Source organism: Notolabrus celidotus, chromosome 3 (genome assembly GCF_009762535.1).
Source record: "Notolabrus celidotus isolate fNotCel1 chromosome 3, fNotCel1.pri, whole genome shotgun sequence".
Lineage (NCBI taxonomy): Eukaryota > Metazoa > Chordata > Actinopteri > Labriformes > Labridae > Notolabrus > Notolabrus celidotus.
Genome location: NC_048274.1, coordinates 25,677,200 through 25,695,368, shown reverse-complemented (window position 1 = coordinate 25,695,368; position 18,169 = coordinate 25,677,200). Strand labels below are relative to the sequence as shown.

Genomic DNA, 18,169 nt, shown 5'->3' with positions numbered 1-18,169 from the left:
AGGGGTTGAAGGGCAGATAGAAGAGTTAAAAAAACGGAGCACTATGAAGAAAAAGTGTGAAGGGGAAACGATTAGTGGAGCGCGCAAAGAGAGGCAGGGGACTCGGGGAGAGTCAGGGAGCAATGGGAGGCCAAAGGCACCGCACACATTCCTCTAAACACCATCTAATCTCATCTAAGTCTTAGCTAAACATCTTACATACAAACTTAAAAGAGAAGAAAAAGAGGAGCAAATGAAGAGCTTAAAAGTTGGTCTTGAACCTGCAACACAGGAGGAAAGGCTGCAGGAAAACTGAGGCACTCTGGTCCAAAAACAAACAGAATTTAATCTACTTGAAAGTGAAATGAAAGCTGTGCAAACAAACTGGCAGATTTGAGAGTGAGAGATTTAGCATGGAGACTTTGTGTTATTGTATAACAACCAGGGAATGCTGAAGAGAGGATTATTCATCATCTCAATAATACCTAGATTTAAAAGAGCCGCAGTCAAAGTTAGGCTTGATATTTAGTCAGTACAACATTGAAACATATAAGACCAAATAACTTTGAATAAAGACACATGAAGAAGGAAAACTATACGTTATTAACATTGTATAATGAATTGATAAATACAAAAGTTGGAATGACTAATGTGTGATGCCTTATGTAAACCAATAAATAATTATCTAGTTTATTCCAGATTATTTTGGGCCTTTGCCCATTGACTCTTGCTGACCCATAGATGAACGAAGACATAAATACAACACTGTTAATATAAACACGTTTACTAGGCAAAATGAGTAAATCATTTAAATTTAGACTGTGTGTAAAACATGCTGTATATATTTTTAAGCTACAATTTTAAAGTTACATCCAATAACCTGTTGTAAAGAGGTGCAAAATGGACCGTTGGACCATTCTGAAAAGCCAATGGTCATCTGAACCTGTTATAAGTGTCATCTTTTTCCACCAGTCATATCTATACATAATGTTAATTTGGGGCTATTGTCTAGATTTAATTAAAGATATTTTTTTGGCCAACTCCAATGACCTTAATTGTCAATCCTTGAACTAACCAGGAAGATCAGTTTCATTTGTGGGAAGGGTTAGAAAAACACAATCCATGCCATATTATCTTCATTGACAATCAAACAGGAGAGAACCTGGGTCAGAAATCACAATTCCTATGTTGTTTTAGATTTTTCTAAGTGTATGACTAAAAAGAGGGATATAATATTATACTACTTAAAATAAGTACCTTTTTTTTATTTTTACATTGAGTACAATAAATACTTCCACTAAAGGCAGGCATATACTGTAGGCCGATGTGGCACTGTGGTCGAGTCAGTCATCCAACAATCAGAAGGTTGGAAAGTTTGGGAAGACTTAAAAGCGCTAAAGAAGAAGAAGAAGTCCATTTACCACACTATGCAAATTGAAGCCGATTTTGAGTCATACATCAGATGTTGAGCGCAGGCCCAATTTCACATTGATCCCTCACATTGTTGGCTGCAAAGTGTACAAAGGGACGCAAGGGACGATCATGGCCCAGTCTTCCTGATCAGATGAGTTTCTGGCATGTTGGTGATGGTCGGCCAACAGCATACTCTTACACAGTGATTGCAGCACCACAAGCATGTACGAGATGGGTCTGAAAGCACCTGGGAGACAAAAGCTTCTACATTTTCTATTTTTTTTTGACATGTCAAAAAGGTAATCATTTTATGAGAGTAAGAAATTAGGTCAGCTAAAAGAATACTTAAGAAAAAGACTGTCCCTGGCTCAGGTGTGTCAGTTTCTTTGAGATGTCTCCAGTCAGGTGATACCTCTGACCCTGATTCTATTTCAGCTGATTTAAACTAGTTTCCTGGTTAAAGCAGTCCAGCCTTGAGTAAATGTGCATGTGGTCTTTTGTGTGTACACATGCATGTTTCTTTTCAGTTTTGTGGTTTTGGTTTGTGTGTGTATGTGTGTGTGTGTATTTCTACATGTGCCCATGTGCACACAAGCCGGTATATGTGTCTGTTGCCAGACGGCTGTCTCCTGGCATTGCTGTTCCCCTGCAGTGTGTGTGTATGGTTGTTGACAGTGTGGACGGTAATGTGTGATAGATCGCACTTCAGGGACCCCATAATCACATCAGCCTAACCTAGTCTATCAGCTGGGCACAATGGGATACCCTTCACTCCTCCTTTAATCTGCTCCATCTAGCTCTTCACCACTCCTCTGTTCTTGCCTGTTTTTCTCTCTCACTTACTTTTTTCTTGGTTTTTACTAAATCCTTTATCTGAAACGTTGAACAATTCTGAAGTTCTGTTTTATTCTTTTTATTCTTCATTTCTTCAAGCAGGGTCTTTTTTAATTCAAAAGTTGAATACTGTTCAAAATAAACTGCACTCTTATATAGTCTCTATTGATTTTGTACTCACTTTAGTTTATCTGTTTTTATTCTTTGATTATATCTAATATTGAATGTTTTTTAAATATAATGTCATGTAATCCACATTGTTTTGTTTCTTGCAAAGTCTTTCTTCCTCACTTTGTTTCTGAGGTTCTTTCTTCACATATCTGGCTCACTCATTAAAAACACAGAATCCTGGACATGGTGGGAAGCAGAATTGAGAGTGAGTGGTGCCAAGGTTAAGTAGCTTATCCTATAATAGGTGTTTCTGTGTGCATTTTGTGTGTGTGAGTGTGAGTGTCTGGAAACAGACGTGTAGGGTCGAGGTTGCATAGCCGGCCTCAGGGCACCCCGACAGCGCTGTGCACCCGGCAAATGGCCCTTAGCCTTGCTAGTGCCGCTAGCCCTACGATCCATCATACCATATGTTCTCAATGGGGAAGCTAACGCTAATGACTGATGAGTGTATTGGAGGTGGGCACATAAAGAAAGGGAGGGGGGAGGAATGAAACGAGGGGGAAGTAAAGGTGGTGAGGAGAGAGGAGGGGCAAGAGGCCAGAGGAAGAAGCAGGGGGAGGTGGGGAAACAAGTTGAAGAGAAGTAACAATGGAGATAATAAAGGAGAAAAGAAGATGTTTAATAAATAAAAGGAGATTGAGAGGATGAGGAAGTGGGGAGCATATGCACTCCTTGGGAGGCCACCTAAAATGAAGGATGACCACCATAGAGCCTGCTCAGTTGGAGTAGAGGAGGATGTAGTGGAGGAGAAGAAAAGAAAACAGATGATGTGACAAAGTAGAATACTATAAAATAACAGGAAAAAGTAACTCAATAAACTTAAATACGTGCTTAATAATTAAACTTTCTAAAAGAAAAAAATAAAGAAAGTAGATTTCATTAATATGGCAAGGGAGAATAAAAAACTACAACTACCACAGATAATCATTCAAAATCAAAGTACTGTTTTACAGCTGATTTACTTTGTAGGAACTTTTTTTGTTAGCATGCATTTTTATGTGTGAGAGTAGGAATCTTGTGTGTGTCTTTGTGTGTCAATGCGTTTCCAGATAGGCTAATGAAGTACTATAGGCCTGTCCATATGGGGCCATTGTTTATGTGTGATGAATAGAGTCCACGTGTCTGTCTCTGGCACTCAACACTAAGCAAGCCCTGCTGAGGGCACCCTGTTGACTCTATGTGTGTGTGTGTTTGAGTGGGTGCATGTGATGTGTCTATATGCGTGAAAGTGTGCGTCTGTGTGTGTGCTTGTGTGTAGGAGAGAGAATGAGTGTGTATTTGTCCTGCTGTGTGCTTGGCAGTGCCCTCAACGGTGCCATCCCGAGTGTGTTTCATCATCATCTGCCATGACAAAGATGTCTAATGACACACACATACATCCACATCCACACATACACACACACACAGTCCCATCTGTGCCATGGTATCCGGGTGCTTTGGGACACTGCGGGAGATGAAGAAGGGGAAGCGACCCCACGTTCCTGCACCATGTGTCTACCTCAACTCTCTTTGGTTCACTCTCTTCTTCTTTAATTTCCTTAATTTACCCTTACTCTCGGTTTTAATCATTAAGACATCACCTGGGACTAAACTATTACAAAATCTTTAGTGGGACAAGGTCAGGAGTTTTGTGAACCGAGGGCCATTTTGTTGAATGAGTTCTACAATAAAGGCAATTTTTGAGAACACTCAGCCCCTTCAAACTTCCCCCGGTGTACCTTCTTTCTCGATCAAAAAATGTAAATTAATGAGAATCCTTTTATGATAAAGAATATATACTAACAGAGAGTAATGTATATTATACATGTTTGTGTCTCTGTTTTTCTTTCACTCACCTGAGAGATATGAATGTACTTCCCCTCTCTGAGCATCACCGCAGCACACCAATGCCTCATCCACAATCCGGCCTCCACAGCATTGGACCTTGTAGCCGTCATGGAGGCTCCCGCTGCAGCAGAGCTGACCGCTCCTCGTGGAGAAAGGGACCCCCCCACAGCAGCTGTCACCAGGCCCCACAGAGACCCTGCCCTGGGAGTGGTCGGGACAGCAGTTTTCATCTATAAAGACAAGGACAGATGAAGGAAACACTTGAACAACATGGAGAAGAGTAGTGAAGCAGAAAAGAGCAAATCCGATGTAAGTGTGAAGCAGTTTGACACTCACTGGATTCTACGTGAACATAGTATCCTCCACAACAGCGGTGGTCAGGGAGAGCTGGGAACAGTTTTTCATTGCAACACACCAGGTTTGAGGAATTATTCAAACTCAGGTAACGGCCCTCACAGCAATGATGATGGGGTTTTTTAGTGTACAAAAATCCACTGCAGCAGACCTGGTGGAGATACCAATGCATACATAAAAAGAAAAAAACACAAGCAAACATAAACAATAAAATAACAACTAGTATCTCAACAGCAATCTACCTATTCACATCTGTGACTTTAACAACAAAAACAACAATCACAATTATTGTTGTCCATTCAGTGATGTAAAGAATTTAATAGTACAACCTTCACCGGTATTAAATTGTAACAAATAAAGACATTCACTATTGGGTCACTTCACTCAAACACCCTAGATTAAAAACCCTGTACTGAACACACGTCTTACTTTATTTTAACACATTCAAACCAGATAATCATGTAAAAAAAGGGACACATTTTAATAGCAACATCTGTGTGTTTTGTTAACGCTAACATAAGGTGACAATATGCTGTGCACTAAAATACAGATGCAACACAGTAATGAAACATAGATTCTTTGTGACTTTATGAGAGCATCACCATCTGAACATAAAACTGCCTTTTTAATTACATGACCAAAACTTTATCATTTACAACCAAAGCATGTCTGTTTCTGTGTTGAGAACTTCATTATAGAATGTAATGGATGTTTTTGTGAGTACGTGTTTATATATTTTTTGAGTACGTGTTTATATATTTTGTGTATACATTTTTGTCTGTGGGAGTAATAGAGATGTTCAGTGTGTGTGCATGTGTGTGTATGTGTGTGTGTGTGTAAATATATGTGAAGACAGGGTGCTGTGTGGGTAAATGTATGTTAGGTGGTTTCACTGTGCCAACTTGGCTGGCATTCAATGACACGAGGATGGAGTGAATGCAGATGACAAGTTAATCTGTTTACAGAAATTAATCAGTGAGAGGAAGACTGGCATCACGCTTGAAAAGCGCGCACTTGGAAAGAGGAAAAGTGTTTATTTGTGTATGTGTCTTTATGTTTCTTCCTGGGTTTGTTGTGCGCTGATGACAAGATGTTGTTATAAGACTTTTTTAAAGACTTTTTTTTATAGGTAGAAAGAGGAAAGAAGTTAATGCAGAGAAAACATGAAAAACTATACACAGCTCAGGTGAAAGAGGAGAAATACTACAATTCATTTCAGAAGTGTGTGTGTAGTTTCAGGTAATACTGCTGAACTAACGTGTAATTAAATATGATGTCCTCTACCTAAATTTATTGTTTTGGCCTTTGATATGAGTTCTTATTTGAGCACAGCAGCGTTGACGTATCACTGTCAAAGTCAATATAGAATTGATGTATTAATTGGTCAAACAAATGGATTATTGCATGGCCCCTCATAAGTTGAAGAAATAAGAATCAGTACAAAATTGTCACCTGAACGTCAGGATTGAAGCAGGATGTCCCACACACACTGTGGGTGGCGGGACACTGCAGGTAGGAACATCTGAACCTTACACCACCCGCACCTCCTGACTCTTCCCCAGCAGAGGAAGTGACCCCTGCTGACCCGGTGTCACATGACCTCAGGGTTCGTCTTAAAACCTCATAGCCCAGCATGATCCCACTTGGCCTGCCTGGATGAGACCAGTCCAGCCTCACTGCCCTGAAATAGAGAGTGAGAGAGTGAGATAGAAAGAGGAAGAAACATGGGTCTGTGCTTCTTCACACTTCTTTTACTATGGGGAGACAAAAACTTTGTCCGACACACATGTTCATGCACAGTAAATGCCTGGCAAAGTTGAAATACAGTGTCAGCGTGTGTATCTTTACACACTTCTCATTATTGATTTTTTTTTCTCTCTGACACTGTTGGCAGAGAAAAGATCTATGTAGGAACACACAGAGTTACACCCTACACAATCTCCTCAACAGAAAAACCCCAGAAATTATCAAAAGGTCTGCAACAGTTAGATTTGCAACACTGATTTTGGTCAAATGTGGAACTGTTGTCAGGAGCTTACTCATGGTTGATCAATGGTGAGTCTTTTCAAATAAAATGACAGAGCATGGTATAGACCTGCACTTTTTAAAAAAAAAGTCCAGATATAACTTATGTAATGATTTAGCACTATCTAATATTAATTGATTAATATCTTAGTTATGTTTTTCTTCACTGCTTATGAGTCCCCGGTAAGATATAAGAGTAAGTTAAACTGAATTTTGGGTAGTCCTGCATTATAAAGTCCACATGTTGTGCAGATTTTGAAAAACAAAAACAGCTCATCCATTTAGTTTGTAAGCATTACATGTAAAGTCTGTTGTGACAGAGATGCAAATAAACATTATGTGCTGCAGAAACTTAAATGACTACAATACTCCAACAAAAAGCCCAATTGTTTTATGAAACTGGATCACCTGCTAACTAAAAGTAGTGAGGATGAAATATATGTACTTATAAAAAGGTTGAAAGAACATTTTGAGAGCTGAAAAGTTAAAAGAAAAAACATTTGCAGTACTTCTCTGTATTACCTCGGACTAATAACTTGTGCGTTCGGTGTGGCCAGGTCTGTAGGAAGGTCCTCCACAGTAGTTGTTTGAGTGATATTACTCCGCACACATGCATACACAGTACAAACCTCCATCTGAAACATAGAAAAAAAAAAAACAGCAGATAAAAACAGAACGCACATGTTTACATTTCTGTGTTTGGGTGTGTGTCTGCTTTGTTGTTTAATGTACCTGTATATTGTAGACAGTGAAAGGCAGCATGCCCCCCAGCAGGTAAGACCCTGAGCTGTTGTCTACACTGCCCTTCAGATGGTCATTAACGTAGATGTAATAACCAGTCACTGCTCCATTGGGCTTTAGAGGAGGCGACCACAGTACTCGTACTGTGCTGCTGTTAACTGGAACTACCTCAGGGGCCGACATCCCTTCTGGCTCTGAGGATGGCACATGTACAGCGAACATTGTTTGATTGTTAGAGAACCAAAATAAATAATTGTTTCAAAAATGAATAACTTTTTAAAGCCTGAAAAAAAGAAATGTTACATCATGTTACATAAAGACTGCCTTGATTGTTGCAGTAACAGGGTCCACACTCTTTTCTAGAGATCATTAGAGATCATATAGAGATCCGCCCCTAACATGATCCTTACTGTGGAGTCTGATTCAAAAGATATGCAGTTTATGGCTATCACCATGAAATCTTACATGCTCATAAACAATGACAAATTGATCATAGAACAATGCAAATAACCCTACAGATAAATAGTACTTAACTAGTAATACAACTATGTTATAATAATGGTTTTGGCATTTACAATTTAAGTTTTCAGCTACAGACTACCGCAGGCTGTAACATTACTAATGTTTAGGTTCTGATTGTTGTCACCTGTTACCATCACCTGACACCTATATAAAACGCAGACAGGGTAAGATAGAACTTGAAGCAACAAATTAAGCACACACAATGAAGTATCACCGCCTCACGACTCGTTTCTTTGTAAAATTCACTTTAACAAAATTTGTAAAATCATATACAGTGGATATCAAAAGTCTGCACCCTTGTTAAAATGCCAGGTTTTGTGATGTAAAAAATTGAGACCAAGATAAATCATGTCAGAACTTTTTCCACCTTTAATGTGACCTATGATGTGCACAATTCAATTGAAAAAAAATCTAATTCTTTTAGGAGGAAGAATAAAGATTAAACACTAAAGTAATGTGGTTGCATAAGTAAACACACCCTTTAACTAATAATTTGTTAAAGCACCTTTTGATTTTCTTGCAGCGCTCAGTTTTTTTAAAACTATCTAGCTGTAAATGAAATATAGAGCAGTGTGTCAGGATAAGATCAGTGAACTAACAGCAAATGAACTGGTTGAACTTCTCTTAGCTGACTACATTTTACAAAAATAAAGGATTGGTGATCGCTGTCTTTCCCATTACATTTTCTTAATTCCTTTGATGCCTCTAGTTCACTTCTAAAACTCTCCCCCATTTTATTTGCTTATGAAGTGGACAATAATCAAAAACTGAAACAATGATAATGTTTATTTAACTGTACAAAATAATTCCTATAATGAAAACAGGGATTAAATCCTAAGTAGAAAGTAAAAATCAATCTCAGAGAATATTAAAGATGGTGTGAGAGAGGTAATCATGCAGACTCCATCTACTTCTCTGAGTGAAAATGCACTCAGCTAAGAGAAGTTAACCCAATTCATTTGCTGCCAGTGCACTTACCTAAACCCAACCTACTGCTCTACATTTAATTTACTGCAGGATGTTATTATCAACGCAATACTGCACACTGAGCTGCTTCCGCTCATACGCAGACAGACACACACATTTTTCTTGCCAATTAGTCCTGATGTTCGCATTGCCCTATAGATTGCAGGCCATGTGAGGATGGTTGGTAGGGTTGAGCTGCATTAGTTAAAATATATTTGGTGTGTGTGTGTGTGTGTGTGTGTGTGTGTGTGTGTGTGTGTGTGTGTGTGTGTGTGTGTGTCTGTGTGTGTGTGTGTGTGTCACTGTGTCTGTGCTTGTGCGTGTGTGTATGAGTGCACTCTTATGGCTGTAAAATAATGAAATTACCTCCAGAGCCCTCTCAGTTAAACGAGCCGTGCTTTGCCTTTAGCACCTAATGATTTTCTAATGTTTTTAATGCACTTTTTATTATACGGCTCAGATTAGAGAGAAAGAGAGAGGCCTCTGACATATGATTACACTGAAACAGAAAGAGAATTGTAAGGAGGCAAAGAGAGACAGAAACAGTCAGACAGATGGATTGAGAGAGAAAACACCAAGTCAGACATTGTTACTCCATTCTATGGTGTGACTATTACAACCTGTGTACAACATAGTCAGAGCTATGTTTGGGCACTTCAGTGCAGATTGTGTGTATGTGGTCTTGTGTGAAGGTTGTGTGTGTGTTTGTCAGCGTCTGGTGCCAACCAGCATTTTACAACACTTTAAATCTGCCTCACACACACACTTTGTATTGATTTCATGCCTCACTACATGATGTGTTTAACATCTCCAGTAGAGCACAGGAGTAGCAGAGAAGTGATATAAACACAAACACCTGTCTTGCAGGTACTAAGTTAACCTGTTGTACATGACACACTCATATATTATCACAGAGTAACTGTCCTACATGTGTCTGAGTGAAGATGGAAATTTTAAAGCAATTCCTATCACTTTTTGACAAAAAAATTGCACAAATACAAACATACCTCCATCTTCTGTTGTGACGTTAACCATTGCCTTAGTTGTGTTATGTGCTCCATTTGACACATGTAATGACACCAGATATGTGGTGCTGGGCCAGAGTTCAGTTATCACTGTAAAAAGAATCTCAGGAGGTAAAGTGAAGATTTGTCCAGGCTGGGCGGACTCTATCATCACAAAGTAAGATTCCACCTCACCCTGAAGGTCCTGCAGAGCTGAGAAAGACACAAAGAGAAGGAGAGGAGGGAAATAGCAGTTGAGAAGATTTTATTTAGAATCTCTGATTTCACTTTTTGGTTTTGATAAAGTCAGAGAACACAAGGTCATGAAGACCTGCACTGGGTTTCTAAAGAGAGGGTAAACTTACAGGGTTGTGTCCAGTTAACCTCTACAGAGGTGTGATTGATAGCATGGGCAGATAGAGATGGAGGGCGGTAGGGAACCCCTCCCATAGTCACCGCAGTAACAATGTCTCCTGAAGAGGGGCCCACATCGTTATTTACCTCAAGCTGGTACTGGTAATGTGTGAACCTGTTGAAAGACATTGTTGTTGTCAGATGTTGATGATGCAAAACCCTTACTTCCTTGTCCTTATTTAAGTTTTATTAACTCTGATGTTCCTGTGTGTAATGTCGAGACCTCTTTAAATACAAACAAATTGCTTCTCATAAAGTTCTTTCTAGAACATCATACCCAAATGCTTAAAAGTTAAAATTAGTGACTCATTCAAAAACTCTTTGGGTTACTACTTAAATAATGCACAGTAGAGACATAAACCAGAAAGAGTACACCCAGAGCAGTTTAGCAAGCATAGAGGGAAAAAAATTGCTTCCACCAAGTGCCAAACTGAGATTAGGGGACGCTGTGTGAAAAACAATTTAATTCTTTGGGATATTTGCTTAATGTATCTTTGAGCGGTATTAAAAGATCGGCATCAGCAGTAGCTTGCCGATCGGGCTCTGCACACACGGTTTGCTGCGGCGCCGGCGTTTGCTCTAGAGCTCATTTCAGTAATCTCACCTGCTTAGGCCTTTATCTTGGTAGAACAATTTGGTGCCGGAGTAAACATGGAGCCAGTGATGGAGATCTTCTGAGGGGGGAGGGGACATGGCTGTTACCGAGGGGAACGTGGCGATGGCCAGGGGCTGGTAGGTTTTACGTCTGAGCAACTTGTATCTGAAGGGGAAATTTGAATAAAAGAAAAATCACACACTTGGTTGGGTGTTTAGGAATGCATTAAGCCACAACACATGTTCACAAATGCACCAGTATGAGCATGCAGACAAACATGGGTGCACACTCATGCCTGCATACACACAGACACACAAACAAACACAGGCTCGTACACACAATTTTCAACTGACTCGTCTCCTTATCACTCATTTCCTCCTCTTCTGCTGTTTTTCATCATCTCTATTCTTTTGCGTTCACTGTATCTCATCCCTCCCTCCCTACGCCCCTCCCTCTGTTGTTTTTTTTTCTGCAGGGTTTGTGTTTTCCTCTCCCCACAGTGATGCTAATTTTTGCTGTAATCAAAAGAGAAGGGCTTAATGCCGCCTTTTAACCAACCCACTTAGACAAACACACAGAGCTGAGCGGAGCAGAACAGAGAGACAGGCTCATGCATTTTAATCGCCTGCCAGGAAAATGGACCTTTATTTTAGGCCTAATCTCCGACAGAGAAGAACAGGACAGAACAAAACGGACCAGACTGTGCATTAGGACTGAGAAAACACTGATTAAAACATGCACAGCACTTAGCTCATTACCAGGACACTTGTGTTAGCAGCTTGTTAACGTGTTCTGTGAACCTGTTTACTTGAGTTTTTCGGTAATTATAGAATATCTCTGAGAAGTGTCTCTCAATAACAGCACATTATTCCAACACAGGGCTCTTTAAGATTATGTTAAATCAAAATGGTTACAGTGGGGTTGGGCATTTCAAAATGTGCTTTTAAGATTTTTTATATATTTATTGGAATTTCCCCAAATGGAATATTTCTATTCTTTTGAAGTGGGGTTGTATGAGGTACTTCTCAATAATAAGTGTATTACCCTAAAGGGATCCCGTTTAACTCATACCCTTAATTGACAAACCAGCAACAAACGAGCATGGAAACTAGGCTATCAGCTGCTGCATGTGAGGCAATTTTATCAGGTAATATGTCTAATTTTGATTGTTCAACCGAAACAATATTGTTGAAAACAAAAGACAATGTCCAGTGCTTTACTTTGCTGTCAGAAAGACACACTGTTTGAGCACTATAAGTGAATGCAACACATGCATGGTCCTCAGCCTACTATAATCCAGTTATAGTAATAGTACTCATGATAGTAATTATAATAGTTATAGTTATTGTTATGTTTATAGTAGCAGTGATATAAATTAGTAACTGTTACAATAGTCTATAAGTTACTTCATCCTTCATCTAACCCTTCCACAATGCTGAATTCCCACAACCATCAGAAGGCAATAGAAACAAATGGATTGTTTTGGTGTTTTTGAAACCCGTTATTCATCTACAAGCCATACACGCCATTTAACTGAATCATGCCAAGTGGATAGATGAAGCAGATTTGGATTGCATGCATGTTTTTGGATGTCATTCTACTTTTACATTGTGTAAATTCTGACATGTAAAAGCTTTCAACCTACAGAAATGTATAATACTCATAGTCACTCCCTTTGTTAATTTGCTACAGGGACTGATTAACACTCAACATTTAATATGAGAAAACACTAGTCAGTGCGAATACATTTGAAAATGAAAATGGAAAGCAGAGTGGTGTTGCACAAATGGGTAACAAAAGGAAGTGTAATTACACAAAATAATGACATGTTACGTATTGATGTTCCTACGCTATTGTCAGATTTTTTGTTTATTGGTACGAAAGAAAACCAAAGGAAATTGTCTGTTACGAATCATCTTCGATTATTGGTGTCTTAGCGCCAATTAACCATAAGCCTAAAATTAAAAAAAAACTGCAAAATACCATCACTGAATTGAACTACCTGATGTTAGGTCCGTTGGGCCTGCTAGGCGGCTGCCAGGAAATGGCCAGAAAAGACTCACTGACTGCCACTACAGACAGAGGTTCAAGCCCCTCAGGGATTGTGGGTAATGTAGTGGCTAAAGTAGGCAGGCTTTCTGTACATCCTCCAACATGCCCGCCACCCTCGGAACATGCCAGCACAGTGATACTGTAGTTTGTGAAGGGAATGAGGTCCATTATTGTCATGTTCAGTTCAGAAGCGTTGTCACTTTCATGGAAGACGCGGGGTTCTGGGAGGCGGATCTCGTAGCCACGGATTTCTCCATTGGGAATGAGTGGAGGGGACCACGTGACCTGAAACAAGAGTGAATTGTTTTAAAATTTTGAGTTGTTCTATGAAAACATTGTATTTAGATGAAAAAAAAAAGCAAATTCAAAACGGAGCACTAAATCCTTCCTGGCTGTCCTTTAATTTTTCCAATAAAGTCTTCTTAATGTTCTGTTGGACCTTCTGAACTTTCTCTGAATGCTGAGGACAGCAAAACCTTTTAGATGGGTAAAATAAAGGAAGGACACTGCATTGTGTGAGCATGCGTGCATGTGTAGGGCTAACATGTACTCATGCATGCAAATATTCATCAGAGAGTGATTGCACATATAGGAGATAAAGTGCAACCAGGTCGGCCACCATGCAGGGGGTGTTTGTGCATGCTTACATTGGCATATGTTTATGTGCATGTACAGAGTAAGGAGGGTCAGGATGTGTGATTGTGTGTTTGTGTGTTTGTGTCTCTGTGTGTGTTTGTTAAACTCTCTTGTGGATAGAGATAACCTGACTTTGACTTGAGCAGAAGATTCCTTTCATCAAATTTAAAACAGGGCAAACACAAGCAGACACAAACACACATACACAAAGACACACACACACGTACACACACACACACACACCATGCTAAAATAATGAAAACGGCTGGTAATGGAATTGCTGCATGCAAAAACAAAAGCTTGCAGTCGTTGAGCGCTGCATCTGATTTGGAAACAGTTCAGTCTGTCAGCATTTCAGCAACAAAATGAAGGCAACTGGCACACACACAAATGGTAACACACATACAAGTGCCTACAGACACACACATACAAAAAGACACATTTTTAAACAATCAAGAATGCACACACAAACCTCTAACATGTTTAAATAACAGAAATATTGCACATCCAAAATCAGGTAGGCATGAATTGCTTACAAATACACAACAGTTATGCAGGCACACACACACACCTGTGTTCATGAACTGTGTGCTCTTACACACAAACTGTCATGTACAATAACTGATCAGTTCAGAGCTTGTTCAGACTTATGAGTTTAGCTGATTAAGTGGTCAGTGTTGATGAGAGTATTATGAATGAACGTCAAGAATAATTATTTCACATGCAACCTTGATATTCATTTAACAAGTGACACTGTGAGGTGATACAGGACACACACAGACACGCGCACACTCTGAGCCACACACACAAGCACATATGGGCAGGGTCATGTTGAGTTAGGTAGCTCATTTCCCAAAGTGCGTGTTGGGTGTGCTTTGTGGTGGAAGTCATTTACAGATTGAATAGCCTGATGTAATCTGGAGATGGTGAAGACAGCACAGACCCTGAGCTGACACAGAGCACTGGGGCTAAGGCCAGCACAGTATGTGAGTGTGTGTGTGTTTGGGTATGTGTGTATGAGTGAGGGGTAAAGGCAGATGATAAAGTTTGTTGTGGTAGCCAAAGAGAGAACTGGTGCATGTGTGCGTGTGTCTTTGTGCCTCCACGCTGGTGTAATCAGAAATAGTTAAAGGCATTGATAAAGAGCCATCATCTGCAGCAATCAAGCTCCAAATCATTGATTTTTTTTCCTTCTGGTCAAAAGGTGAAAAGTATCAATAGGTAATTGTAGACAAGACATCAAGTTCATACACTGAAATTCATGAAATTTGTCAAAGCTTGACTAAGAATGAGAAGTGTCTGGCTTTGACTCAGAGACAAAGATGCAGAAAATTTAGGATGGTTACGATCTAAGGCAGAGTTGATCTTTCATTGAACATTTTTGTACCAAATCTTCTGACAGTGGCATGGTATCTTGAGTAAGATAGATACATTTGCATGCAAATCCCACCCAACTACTCTTCACCTGTGATCTCATTTTATTTTGTTGCATTTTGATGTCGTGTTTTTCTATGCAAAGCCTGATTACACTGTAAACACGTTGATCTTATTGAATGATTGCATCATACTCAGACTTACTATTTCCATCATAGTCTCATTACACCGAAAGAGAATAGTATGTCTTCCTTATGTCAGAGAAGTAGACATCCATTGGACTTCTGTGTCTTGATGCCAACACCAGGAGTACCATTAAATTAAAAGAATGCATGCAAGACAAGCTAATTGAAAAGAGAATATAGACATGATAGAAGCTGTTATAGAGTGAAAACCTCAATGAGTAAGAAGTGGTATGCATAAGAGACCATTTAAAGGATGAAGGGAGATACTCAAAATCCTCTCCATTTTGTCAAGGTCAGTTGTTAACCAGGAAGCTACCCGCCTGTCTGTCCAATTAGCAACAACCAGGAAGGAACACTTTCCTTCTCGGACCTGTGACCCCTAAAGCTGTGCTGCAGCAGAGATGACAGGGGCGGATCTGAAATGATGACAGGCATTAGCATTTTTCGGCAGTTAGCATTAGTGCAGGGCTGTGAGTGCATGTGTGTGTGAGAACCAATGTGTGTGCATGCATATAATATTGTTTCACTGTCTTCTATTGAAAGGCCTTGATGTGGGATTAGCCAGTGGTAGAACTTAACTCTGGCCCCTCCTTCAAAATGGCCGACAGGAAGGAAGCTGCCTCAGACAGGGTCACAGCCCCTCCCACTTTCTGAAGGGGACCTTGAGTTGAATGCTTTTCTTTCTCATTAAATCCCAAGAAGCAAAGACAGAGGAATCAGTGTGACATTGCTTTGTCTTTTCTATTCTGAGTGACTGGAGAGATTTTCAACAAAGTTTCATCGTATTGTCATATAAGTCTCAAGTAACTTAAACATTTCTTGGATTCTTAAAGTAAATTCTGACCACTAAAGTTTCTATTACTTTAATCTAATGTGAAATATTGAGTATGAATGGATATTAGTGTGCTCCAGCCATATCTCAGAGTTTTTGTGCTCAATGATCTAAGAGGTTTTTGTGAACCCCTGAGTTCTGAATAAAATAAAAAAAGTGCCCATACCTGAAGGGATTCTGGCCCAACAACCTTCACCCTTGGCGGACTGAGACCAGCTGGCCGAGAAGGTCTTGTAGTGATATTTACCCAGGGCCCTTAAAAAATATTTCACAACAAGTTTAAAGATTTTACACTTAAACAACAAACAGAAGAATTACCCATCTTTAATTATGACTCAAAGCAATACATGTCATTAGTGAGTCCTGGATGCTGTAAAATCTAACATACCTTCATCTCTCTAAGATTAAATTACATTTTGTTTAGCCCATATTTATTGCCTTACCTGTGGTGTTTCCAGCCTGATTATGAAGAGCAAGTCGATACTGGTAGCTTGTCCAGGGACTGAGAGCTGATGAAGAGTCCAGGAAGGAAAGAGGGGGAGGATCTGGTGGGAGATGACCCACTGTGGAGACTTGTTTGGTCCCGGCCACTTTGCGCACAATCAACCACCTATATCCAATAACATTACAATGAAATTCAAAGTATGATTGTTGAAGGGCAAAAAAATGCAGCTCCTCAAGTGTTCACTTGAAGCTATCTTGGTCGAGGCAGATGGCTGTCTAACATTAGTCTGGTTCTGCTTGAGGTTCCTGCCTTTTAAAAGGACGTCTTCCCTGATCACTGTAACTAGCTAAATACTGCGAGGTGCAATGCTTACGGTGGATTAAGTTGAGACAAGACTGAGTCTTATCCTGCGTTGGTGTTTGGTCTTTGTTAATAATTTAACATATAGTACGGTTGTTAGAGCCATATGTGTGTGTTGCAATATTATGTGTGGACTGTTTGTTTGTTAGATGCACTTGTGTGGACACTAGGTGGCGGGCGTGTCAAACCAGGTGTAGAAAGCATACAGGGAAGAAGACCCAATCAGTGGCAGGTGAGCTGCCTACCGGTAGCATACAGTTTTTGACCGTTTCGTTCCGTCACGTCTTGTCTCATCTTGTCATCGTATCGTCTACAATAGCTGCAGCCTGTAATTCTACAAGTTGGTATTAGATGCAAGTATGGATTGATCGGCTGTACGCATATTGTATGTCGATGTATAATAAACCTGTTGATGTCAATGCACGAGCAGACTTCATTCATTCAATCCTGACGAGGAGGACGCGTCAACTGAGTCCCGGTAAAGCAGCCCCTCAGTGGCTTATAGGTGTTTGTTTCATCTGTCAAAAGCAAGCCACTACAACAGTTTTGCTATGTTTGTAAAAGCGTCTTGAGATAAAGTTTGTTGTGTTTTGGCGCTATACATTTAATGATTGATTGATTAATTGATTGATTCATTGATTGATTGATTGATTGATCTCCAAAAGCCAAGGAAACTCTGCAAGAGTCCAAATTAAAATAACCATTTTTACATAAGAATTAAAAATGTTTACAGAGTGGTAGAAAAAACAGAATGGGTCTCTATACCTAATTTATATATTACTAAGAGTAGAAGAGGTGAACATTTTATCCAGTCAGCTCGGCCTCTTGCTTGAGAAACAGTGCAGAAAACCGGGAGAGAAGCTATGTTATCAACTACTGCAGCAGAGGTGTACACTACCAACTAGACTGAAAAGTAAGGGCTTAATAATGCTTCTTCAGAGTGGGGTGACGTCACTGAGACTGCGTTTACATTTTATACAGTTTATGGCGTGTAAGTGTTTCATATTCTCTCACCGCTCTAGTGGTCCATTGCTCCGCTCTGGTGCTCCCCAGGAAAGGAGAACAGATGTGGGGGTGTCGGAATAAAGGTGAGGTGCAGGAACCCCCTCAGGTGGGGCCGGAAGGGTACGGAAGCTCTGAGAAATCCCAGACACTGAACAACCCACACTGGTACACACCTCCAGCTAAATATTGGAGAACAATATTGTAACATCAGGAGGGTTTTTTTTATGTTAAGATCACAATTTTCATCAGACAGCAAATCAACTACTTCATCTATGAAAAGGAAATCAATATTGTTTATTCTGTTGTTGGTAAACAGTCAAAAATCACAGACTCTGGTGTCTTCAATAGAACTGTTACAGTCTTTGTTATAGTTAAAAAGAATGCAGGGGCTTTTTAAATTTGGCTGTCATCTTAAATTGAAGAAAATAATAGTCA

General features: G+C 39.8%; 1 protein-coding gene across 1 annotated transcript in view; it reads right to left on the bottom strand.

Moving 5' to 3' along the window:
* ush2a (Usher syndrome 2A (autosomal recessive, mild)) overlaps positions 1-18,169 on the bottom strand; it is a 224,815-nt gene that overhangs the window by 68,347 nt on the left and 138,299 nt on the right. Inside the window, 12 exon segments of the mRNA XM_034679779.1 lie at positions 4,233-4,454; positions 4,561-4,729; positions 6,031-6,259; positions 7,126-7,238; positions 7,336-7,538; positions 9,840-10,049; positions 10,202-10,365; positions 10,855-11,010; positions 12,848-13,182; positions 16,091-16,179; positions 16,368-16,534; positions 17,744-17,913. Coding sequence (XP_034535670.1) covers positions 4,233-4,454; positions 4,561-4,729; positions 6,031-6,259; positions 7,126-7,238; positions 7,336-7,538; positions 9,840-10,049; positions 10,202-10,365; positions 10,855-11,010; positions 12,848-13,182; positions 16,091-16,179; positions 16,368-16,534; positions 17,744-17,913 — 2,227 coding nt within the window.